Source organism: Calliopsis andreniformis, chromosome 3 (genome assembly GCF_051401765.1).
Source record: "Calliopsis andreniformis isolate RMS-2024a chromosome 3, iyCalAndr_principal, whole genome shotgun sequence".
NCBI lineage: Eukaryota > Metazoa > Arthropoda > Insecta > Hymenoptera > Andrenidae > Calliopsis > Calliopsis andreniformis.
This window is the reverse complement of record NC_135064.1, coordinates 22,479,938-22,490,442: the sequence shown is the minus strand read 5'-3', so window position 1 is coordinate 22,490,442 and position 10,505 is coordinate 22,479,938. Positions and strand designations below refer to the sequence as shown.

Genomic DNA, 10,505 nt, shown 5'->3' with positions numbered 1-10,505 from the left:
AGTGCGTCGTGTCACTTTTTTTGCAATCGCGAACGCGTAGTATCTATCTTCACGCTTTTTCTCGTTTTATAATCAGAGGTAGAGAATTCTTGACGGGAGGTCGAGCGACCCTAAGTCATATTCACTGGCTTCTTGGAAGGAGATTGTTCCTGCTTCCTTTTTCGCCTCTTTATCGATTATGACACGATAAAAGTGGCGCGAGACGTTTACTCTGACGGTCGTTGCACATTATAATAAATATTTATTCTTCGGTTGAAAATTTAATAATAATGGTCGAAATTTGATAACCCCTTTCTTTTCCTACTTCATGTAAGATAAACATAGATGGATTTTTCGTTGTTCGAATTGTTGTATAACAATTTATCAGAGTTACAGAGTTTTTACAGAGTTTTGATAAAATATGCAATTTTGAAACAACGATCACTCACATATTTCTCTAATTTTACTCAACATTAACAGAGAAATAGTTCTCTTAGTATTTCTAGGTCTAGTGATAATTTACTGAACGAGAATTAAAGATGCTAGGGTACCTATTTTTTACTCTCCTGGAAGAAGATGCTTTTGTTTCTGTCATACGTCTTTATTTCAAATTCAATTTCTGTTTATTAATTTAGTTGCCACGTGAAGTACTCTCATTTTGTACTGCGACAATCAGGATAAAATGAGACGTGGATAGCAACTTAATTTTCACTCTATACTTTATCCGACACCCATTTTCTACCGAGTAGATGGATTCTTAAATTTCCTCAGGGGGGTCAGATAATGTTACAACGAAATTGTTTAGAACACCTCAATTCACGATACGAAAACCCTAGCCCTTAAATCTTTCGCACGTTATGTACAATAATTTTTAGGTTAACGTTCTATTTTGCCATCATAACAAAAATTACTAAAAAATGCGACAAAAATATCGTTATACTAAAAACTAACACATTAATTCAATAATAATACGTACCTACACAAATTCAAGACTTCACAAAAATTCAATCTCATACAATCTTACACTAAATCTCTAATTTTCACATCATTGGCCTCACTCAGAATGGACCAACCATTTTCAATATTAATTCACCGCGTAGCGTGTTAATTATCTCGCAAAGCAGAACCCAAGAAAAAAGAACGCAGACGAATGGCGAGATAAAGAAGAATGTGCTAGAACCGCAGGACAGGGAAAAATGTGCAATGCTTGCTTTATTATTTCCTCTCGATCTTGATATGTAACATTTCTCGGATCAAACTAAACGCGACAGCGACGTAGTTATTTGAATTCGGGTCCCCTAATTTTCTACGATGGCCCGCATTTGTTCGTTGAGTGGAGATATCGAATATGCGCCTCGAACGAGTATATACCTTCATGGTACCTGCAAACGATAAAGTGTAGGTACCAGGGTACATACAAAGCGATCTCTCGATCAAGGGGTTCCGTCAGTAGAAACGACAAAGGGGATTAGTATTTTTACATAATGACGGATAAGATGCACCAGGGTCGGGATAAGTACACCTAATCTGATCATGGTCGTAGTTTCACGGGACAACGGGCGCCAGGAATTTTTTCGAATTCGAGGCGATTCGACTGCCTGCCTTTCTCAACAGATTCTCCAAGAAACTCCAGTGTGGCCTGTTTATATTTGTATACAAACTTAAATAATAAAATGATTATGAAGCTTTTTCTTCGGAGCACTGTTTAACGAGAAAAACTGTAATCGAAAATGTTAAGTTTGATTCGATTCCTTGTGGTAAATATTCCAATGCCTAAACGTTTAAGATGTTAAATGTTCCAGTAAGTAAACAACCTAAAACTAATACTTCAATTACGAGGACCCAGCAACTGAGGATACAATTTTATGACACTAGCTCTTATTTTTAATTAGGTATGCTTAAAGCTAGGTCTACACTACATGTTACATGACAAAGTTATATAGCTTCTTAAAAAACAGAAAAAAGACGTGTATAATGTCTCTTTTTTCTGTTCTCTAAAAACTTATATAACTCTGTCATACAACACGCAGTGTAGACCCAGCTATACATTAGACTTTACGTCTAAAATTGAGTAAAATTAACGTCAGTGCTTAAGTATCGGGGCATAGTCAGCTACCCTTGGGACATTTACCTGTTACAACAATCTAACCCCAAGAGACTCCGCGAGAAAAGAAGAAAAAGGCATCGACAGCTCTGGGCCACAGGTGCAAATGCAATCCACTTCGCCGACTATTACGCGAAATGGACGTCTTCGCGTTTCCCAGGAGTCATTCAACAAAGATCGAAGGTAATAAAGAGAGGCGCGTGAAGGAGACATGGCGTCGACATTCTGTGGGCTGGTCGGAGGTAGTCGTGTCGTCAGCGGAGAGTAAGAGGAGGCGGAATGGGGGTTACTACCTTTATGATATAATGGCATGGAAGCTTACCATCAAGCTATATACGCTTTCACAAGCCAACCCCTTGTGTACGGATAAATACGACGACGATGCAAGAAGATACGAGTCTCGAAGTATGCGGGAGGTTTGTGGCCTCTCTCTAGCCGTATAAATGGTGTGCCGCTCCAACGTGGTTACATACAAGCCCAACCACCCAACAGTATATACGATGGAGGACGGTCTAGGAAAACTGCACAAGTACAGGGCCATCGGAGTATTTACTTTGTAGACGGGCCAGGTATGTACATACACCTTTTAATACAGGAACGACCGAACGACTGACTTGCCCTCCGAGAAGCTGCCAGCCATTTGGACGGAAACGTTAATCGCCTTTGTCCTCCTTGGGAGCATCCAGCATTTGCGCTGACCCCCACTAATATTTGGATATTAATGTGAGTTTCACATTTGAGACACTTGAGTAAACCTGTGCTGCCCAATTATGGAGGAAGGCAGTAACTACAGAAAAATGTGGAATTGAGTTTTTTTGCGTCTTTGGAGAATTTTGAATATTTTATGTTTTGTTTTAGTGCAAAATAGTTTTAGTAGATACTGCTTTTCACCATAGTTGAGCACTGTGGGTGTTAGGGATAATGACCTACGTTGTATTTATGAGAAATTCGAGCTGAGGCCTTAATTGAGATATGGAATATTGAATTCGTGTCTCCAGAAAGAAGAAAGGGCATTTAAAGGAATTAAAAATTAAAAATTATAAAATAGGGGTTTAGGAAGACAGAAGTGTATTAAAGGATGTTTTAACTGTCCAGTAAATTGAAATGAAATAAATAATAAAATAGGGAAAAAATTCTTGTACATGATAGTATTATTGCTTCATTTTTTGAAAAACCACGGATTTTTGAGTTTCGTCATTGCTACAGCTAATACTTATGTATTACACTGTTCAATTTAGGAGGGGAACCAAGGAACATGATATATAAATAAATTATTATACAAAACTGTATACCGTCTAGGATAGTTACAGTATCTCTGAGGATACTTTCCTGTACTTCTTCTTTACTGAACATCAACCCCTATTTTATCTAATTACCTCTCATTAAATATACATTCTATTTTCGGAAAACCTGCGGCAGATAATTTGAAAATTTCTCGCATAATTTTTTAAGGAGCGTCATAGTTGGAAAATTGCCCGAGCAAAAAGTGAAAGTTCCTTCTTTTTGTCTCCGAAAAGGTGTGTCTATTGTTTCCTGTTGAATCGTACATCTTCACAGTAAGATCCTGCTAAAATAAGTGCACACATGTGTGGAGGTCCTCCGGGTGAGTTCAGCCCCGCCTAAGTAAATCGAGATATCTTTCTCTCTCTGTCTCTCGTTCCTCCACAGGTATAAGTATGCGTAAACGCTGCTGCACACAGACACGGAAAAGGACATTCGCTGGGTAAGTATGTACGGACGTATGTCACTTTATATGGGGTGTGTAATTCGAAAGTGTTATTCGTATCTTCAATATGATTTATCACTCTGAAAGAGAACCTCTGAAAGAAAAACACTTTCGCAAACACTCAGTCCTAAATTCTAAGATTATTACCAATTATTAAAGTAATCATCGAATTTTATGATGTACACATTGACCTCGTAACAGCGTCCCTCGTCTAAACTGAGAAACTCTACATTTTGAAGTAACATAATTAAACTCCTTTTTTTACACATAATAGAAAACATAGGGGAAAAGAAAAAGTAGAAAAATTCTAAAAAAATGTATTTTTTTAGATTTTTCTAAATTCCTTCAAGAAAACATGAATGTAAAATTTAAGTGAGCTATTTTTGTTAACACATAAAAAGCGTCGATCAAGTGCTTTGACGCTAAAAATGAAAAAAAATTCAAGAAGCAGACTCGATCTTGGCCTTAGAATGGCTCACATCCAAGTTTGACAGCGCTGTTATGAATTATTCTAGGTTTCGAGACCCGAAGAGCGAATGTGCTGCGAATCCAGAAACGTGGCTTTCGATTAACTCTCTCACGTTCATAAATCATGAACGCGTATATAGCGAGCTAATTTTCGGACACCCTGTGTGCATGTAACGCAGGCGCAGGCAGCTGTCACCTTACACCCATGGAGGAGGTATGGGCTGCGGCGGCCATTCTCAACTTATCTCTAGGATCTTTGTAAACATGTCGTGAAATCCGAGTATTCAGGCAGTGGCGTAGATCGCGAGGTGGAAGGATCCGTCGGCGAGGCCTCCTCCGAGCGGGAATTAAAATCTTCGAGGAGCACGTTGGAGGCTGTAACATCGCGTGCACACAGTTTCCTTGGCAACCAGACCGTGGTGGCAACGTCACTAAATGGAGCACATCTTTGTTCCGTGCTAATAAAAGGAGGACTCCAGAAAGTGCCACCATCTTCTTTACCCTCTTCCTTCGTCCTTTGAGTTTCCTGTCTCGACCGTTCACTTCTTCTCACTTTTGTTATTTGTTTATTTAAGGGGAAGAGAATCCATTAGTAGAAAAGAGAGAGAGAGAGAGAGAGAGAGAGAGAGAGAGAGAGAGAGAGAGAGAGAGAGAGAGAGAGAACACATAAAAAAATAAAAAACAATTAACAAGATTGTAGTAAAGACAAACGAAGAAAAGGCCTAGAAGGGTACTTGGTTCTACTTCTGTGTCTTCGAATTAGAAATATTTATTAAAAAGAAGCTTTTGGTTAAAATGTAATACTTTTTTGTTAAGCTTACATGTCAATGAGTAAACTTAAATGAAAAAGATAATTCCTTAATTTATGTGTGTAAGCCTGGAAGTCCTATTTTTTATAAATGATTTTAATCCGAAGGCACAGAAGTAGGACGAAATACTATTCGTATTCCACGAGAAGATCCCTGAAAAGTAGTAAGGGCAATGCTTTCCAGAGGACTTCTAATGCAACACGAAGAGTACCCTAGGTGTCTGGTGGAAAAGGTCTATGAACAAATAAGCGTCATTAGCATGCATAATCATATGGTTAATACAGTTAGACTAGCTATAGCAAATCTGCTGAGATTCAATACACAATATTTCGAAATGGTGTAATCTTCTGGTTACTCTTTTCAATAATGATATGAGACATTAATTATAAAATTATGTGAAAAAGGTTGTCGTTTGCAAAGAATTCTTTTAAAATATTTATACTGTTATATTTACAAGACATTTTTTAAAAACTCTATCGCATTAAATTTATCGAAAGAGTACGATGCAATTTGCAGATTCAATAAATTTGAATATATTTATTATTACGTGACGTTTGAAGATTGCGAAGATTTCGAGCTCGGGACTTGCCAGACAAGAACCGCAGCAACGTGAAACATAATACAAGTTGCACCAGCCAGTCCTAAGCTCGGCCATGCGAAGCAGCCAGCGGTTAAGGAACGCGACGTACGAATCAGATTACATCTTGCGTTGGCTGCTTATCTTTATTCTTCACTTTACCTCGCTTCAATTCGCTTCATTTCGCTTCAGTGACAATCTTTCGATCGGCGTCTTATAACCGGCTCGCGATATACGTTCGTCCTTGAGGAGAGCTTTCGAAGACTAAACAATCATAGACCTTTTCGCCAATAATCCTAAATTTGATTAATTGACTTAAACAGATCTACCCATCAGGGATAACAAATAATTTGATGATCTATTGTTGTCTTATTATTCAATATTTTAGTTATATTAAGCATGAATTAATCAATTTCTTAATATTCTTCCTTCGTTTTAGCAGTAATGTTACATAACACATCAGACGTAGAAAAATGTATTTATTTTAGGAATAATTTAAAAAACTTTTATTCCTTACCATACAAGTTCATATTCACTGTTAAATCCTGTTTCTTTTTGTCTGTTTGGGACTATTGTACTAAACGTTAAATATTTCTTAAAATTAATTAACATCTATTCATTGTCGGTTCCGCTGGTTTGTAAAAAGACAGGCGCTTGGGCGCCTTGTGCAACCTGTATCAATTGAGGCTGAGCTTGTATAGGAGCGGTTTGAATTATGATCGGCTGATTACTTCCACCTTGTACTTGCATACGAATCATTTGGAGCTGTTGAGGTGTTAGTTGTATCTAAAAGGAAAAATGAATTTTAAGTAATAAATAGATTTTAAACATATTTTTTCGCGGGTTATTATAAACATGCATACAGGTATTTGTTGAATTTCTCCACTCGGCGTTACAATCTGTTGCACAATTTGTATTCCTCCAGTTTGAGTGGTCGGTGTTTGCTGAGTCTGTTGCAGTTGTATGATCTGTTGTCCTGATGATTGCTGTGGACTTTGTACTGTTACAGTCTGTGCAGTATTTGCATTAGTACTTTCCTATCACAAAAATGACACATAAATAAGTGTAGAGCAAATATCAGTGGTGGCTGGAGGATTAATTGAAGCACTCTAGACAACAAGGATATAAATCACATTAGGCTAATATTGAGAAAACTGACTTTAAAGGTTTTCATTAAATCCTGAAATGAGGTAAAAAGTTTAAGAAATTTAAGCTATATAACACAGTTTTAAACAGTCTTTGTGTACAGGCATCTTCTTGATAATTCACAATGTTGAACTGTGTGCGGCTTAAGATGTTGACTCAAAATAAACATTTAAATTGAACAAACAAAATGTGGCTTATGTCCTTATTACCTCAATTGCTTCAATTAACAAGAAAAAAAATACCTGCTCGACTGGACTACCAATATTTATTGTTTGAATCTGTCCAGTAGAAGGTTGTACAATTTGTATAGGCTGTGTGGCTGTATTGCTATTTTGTACACTTTGGTTGGCAGAAGCCTGTTGCTGTGCTAATTGGAAGTAGTAATGTACTTGGTCTGAGTTCATAGATGTACGCACAGTACTTTCAGTTTGTGCTTTACTTTGTTTCAATTCATCTCTAGGCACTATATCTATGAGAAAATCGAATTGATCATACTTAGTTATGGCCATTGCTATATCATTTCGTTGAAGTGTACGTCTTTTATTATCTTCTGTATGAACCCATGCTCTTAATGTCAATTCGTGTATAAAAATCTCAGCTGCTTTGGAGAACAGCATAGGAGCTTCTGCACTTATCATTTTTACGTCTCCATCCAGCTTCATTATTTTTTTTATTCTAGCTAATGGTAGAGATTGTGTTTTGAGGTCCATCTGGAAAGATACTCTAGTCATTACAGATTATCAAAGATGAATAATATATATTTACTAATTCACTTACAGTCGTAATTTTTTTAATTTCTTCAGTGACCTTTGGCCAGAACTGGGCCAAAGCCTGCTGAGCTTCTGAGCTTCCAGGTGATGCAATTTGCAAATCTCCATTGGAATCCCCTTCAACTTCGCTGTCTTGATTGCTGAATAATTAGTAGCAATATTAATAAGTAATATATTCACTGCCATAAAATGTAGCCTATTTTCTTGTTTTCTTATATTTTTACAAATTACCGAATAGTGTCTTTGTGATTCGTGCATATTAGTTTTATAAAAATGTATATAACCTAATATTAAGTATAAACAGTTTTACTTACGCATTCACAAAGAACACTGACATTTTGCATGAGTTACTTCTGTAACGGTATAAAGCGAAATTTTCAAATTCTGAAAATCATCTTATAGTTCACGGTTAACCACCAGTTAAACGAGAAATATTTGATTTGCTATCAATAAAAATCGCCGTAGAATTGTTGTTTATACCAGTGATAATACCACAGATTAGATATAGGATAGACCTATCATTAAGTGTAATTTGGTGTCTGTACCATTCTTGCGTGACTCACAACGTTATCGATTGAATCTGTAAGAAGATAGTGGCGCCACTAGTGATGGGAACTTGAATTAAATATTCGCGGGAATATTTCAAAATTATACTATATTAACTCTCTGTGAACAACCATTTAAATTAAATCTAAAAAATTAAGATTAAGAATAAAAACATTATATTTACAATTTTATACGTTTCTTATTCGTGCATAGCTTTATAGCTGCAAATATTCTGAAATATAAAATTTAATACTTCTTTGGCTGTGTGAGTATCAGAATTACTAATTTTTATGATGCTACCAAATTCCCTAATATAGTGATCCAATTCTATATCAACTGACAAATCTTGAGTTGTCATGTATTTATTTGTTAATTGTGATAGTTTTAATAAGTCAGAACTGAAAGCTTCATCCAAGTCGAATAATTCTAGAGCCGGTGGAGGTAGTTCTTGAAAAGTTGGAGGAAAAACCTTAAAAAAAATTCTGTAAGTTATACTTTCGTCATAGAATGTACATTGTACGCTATAGAATCAAATTATATTTACTGATGCTTGTGTAGGTGGTAATGGGGTCTCAAAATGTGGTGGAATTAATGTAAGTGGCTCGTGTTTTACACCCAAAGCTTCGTAAGCTTTTATGCAAGCTGGTACCATATTCAAATTTATTGAATACAACTGATGTTTGAACAATTTAGTATACTCATGGGGATTATCCATTGTATCCATATCTTGAGTGCAGACCTTTGGATTGTCTGCTTGTTGAGTTGTATCTGGTACAAAATTATATTCCCAAAACTATAAAAAAATAACACTATTAGAATAGTAATTTAAACTTATGTAATTTTCACAATTTCAAAGCTTACATCTACATCATCCATCTGAGACTCTATAGTTGTAATTTCTTTAGACTCAAAAAAATCAAATATCATCTCCCTTAACAAATCATTTTTTTCTCTTTCTATGTATGTATCAGTTAACATTCTTGTTGAACCTAAAACAAGTAGTTTACCACCATTAAGTTCACTGTAGTGGTAAGCACAAATGGGTCTGTTTGTTGGAACGGCAAGTGACCCACTGGATAATGTGACTACAGATGGATGTACTACATTCAAAGTTGCACCATAAGGATACAAAAAATTTATATTCCTGTAAAAAAATAATAAGTATATGTTACTTATATTACACTTTGTAGATTAATTACATTAAAATATCAACTTTAATCAAATTACGTGTATTCGTTATAATGTTTTGAAAATAATGACTTATTTGATACTCCTTGAGATATTAGGCATTCCTTTGGATGCATTGTTTGACTATAACTCATTCGTATCACACTGTCTGTAAATAGAATAAAAATTAAAGCAATGCATCAAGTTTAACTTCGCTGAAACGTGAATAACAGATCGTGAATTATTATACCATTGTTCACCATTATGCCAAATTCTTCTAATAAAAAATTCACGTTTGTATTCGACTTCTTTTCACCGCCCTCGCCCAGCATAACTAAAATATGCCCGCCGTCGTTTAAAAACGACCTAATAGAGTTCATTTCCAGTTCGGTAAATTTATTTTGGGGTCCTGGCAATATCAACACTTTGCCAGTCGATAACAACTCTTTCGTTAGTATGTCGTTATTTCTGAATAATAATAATAAAAAAAATGAATTCAATATACCAAAAGTCGTGCTATTTTTAAAACACTAATAGACTAAACCAAAATTTTTCAACGTACTCAACGAACTTCCATTTCGACTTCAATTTTCTTTGCAACACTTTAAACTCCTCGTTCAATTTCCGCCCTTGTTTCGACGTGTCAAAAATAATGACGTTCGAGTTATTGTTGCTGTCACCGCCGCTGAAAATTGAGCTCATAATGATTGTCACTTTGCTGTCCTGAATGAAACGATTGTGTCTGTGAAACTTTTTAAGACGGTTTCACGTATGTAACTCTTTTTTACGTTTACATCCTGTAGTCAACGACAATGGTGCTTACAATTGCGGAATTACATGCAGGACACGTTGCTAATAGCAACTGTGGCATATCAAACTTTTGTATGTAATTGGCTGTTGGCGCGATATTTTCCAGGGACGTAGTAAAATGAAATAATCATGGTTTTAATTGTACAATATACAAATTAGTGTCATGTTACTCTAGATGCAATAACAGAAAAAAATAAGTAGAACATATGTGCTGACAATTTTGAAAGTGGCTTATGTAAAAAATCTAAATAAGTTGAATTTACCACTTACATTTTGTAACTAAATCATAATAATACAAGATAAGTGATGAATTCAATATTTTTTCAATTTTCGAGTTAAACCACTTTCATAATTCCCGCCACATACGTGTCCCATTGATCATGAACGATTTAAATCAGGTTAA

At 35.7% G+C, this 10,505-nt stretch overlaps 2 protein-coding genes across 3 annotated transcripts; both read right to left on the bottom strand.

Annotated features, from left to right (window-relative positions):
- Positions 1–3,217: 3,217 nt before the first annotated feature.
- On the bottom strand, positions 3,218–8,064 carry Nf-yc (nuclear factor Y-box C). Of its 2 annotated transcripts, XR_013001613.1 has the most exons (6): positions 7,894–8,064; positions 7,587–7,719; positions 7,052–7,519; positions 6,527–6,700; positions 6,181–6,449; positions 3,218–4,829 (listed from the first exon to the last, which is right to left on the bottom strand). XR_013001613.1 is itself a non-coding variant. In XM_076375705.1 (5 exons), the coding sequence occupies exons 1-5, from the start codon at positions 7,914–7,916 to the stop codon at positions 6,276–6,278; spliced, it is 972 nt and encodes a 323-aa protein (XP_076231820.1). In that variant the 5' UTR covers positions 7,917–8,064; the 3' UTR covers positions 6,126–6,275. The 2 variants fall into 2 exon arrangements, 1 of the variants encoding a protein (XP_076231820.1); XM_076375705.1 differs by lacking the exon at positions 3,218–4,829 and having other exon boundaries at positions 6,126–6,449.
- A 243-nt stretch (positions 8,065–8,307) lies between these two features.
- Ift52 (intraflagellar transport 52) lies at positions 8,308–10,145 on the bottom strand. The gene is made up of 6 exons (XM_076374829.1): positions 9,855–10,145; positions 9,543–9,760; positions 9,353–9,461; positions 8,987–9,269; positions 8,670–8,918; positions 8,308–8,594 (listed from the first exon to the last, which is right to left on the bottom strand). Exons 1-6 carry the CDS (start codon positions 9,992–9,994, stop codon positions 8,325–8,327), a joined length of 1,269 nt encoding a protein of 422 aa, XP_076230944.1. The 5' UTR covers positions 9,995–10,145; the 3' UTR covers positions 8,308–8,324.
- Between the last annotated feature and the right edge of the window lie 360 nt (positions 10,146–10,505).

Excerpts from the sequence above, each read along its gene's own strand:
- Ift52 (XM_076374829.1), bottom strand. The coding sequence starts at position 9,994 with ATGAGCTCAATTTTCAGCGGCGGTGACAGCAACAATAACTCGAACGTC. Across the intron at positions 9,761-9,854 it reads TCGAAATGGAAGTTCGTTGA|AAATAACGACATACTAACGA; the intron begins GTACGTTGAAAA and ends ATTATTATTCAG. Across the intron at positions 9,462-9,542 it reads TGGCATAATGGTGAACAATG|ACAGTGTGATACGAATGAGT; the intron begins GTATAATAATTC and ends TTCTATTTACAG.
- Nf-yc (XM_076375705.1), bottom strand. The coding sequence starts at position 7,916 with ATGTCAGTGTTCTTTGTGAATGC. Across the intron at positions 7,720-7,893 it reads TCAGTGTTCTTTGTGAATGC|CAATCAAGACAGCGAAGTTG; the intron begins GTAAGTAAAACT and ends CTAATTATTCAG. Across the intron at positions 6,450-6,526 it reads GAGAAATTCAACAAATACCT|ATACAACTAACACCTCAACA; the intron begins GTATGCATGTTT and ends TTTTCCTTTTAG.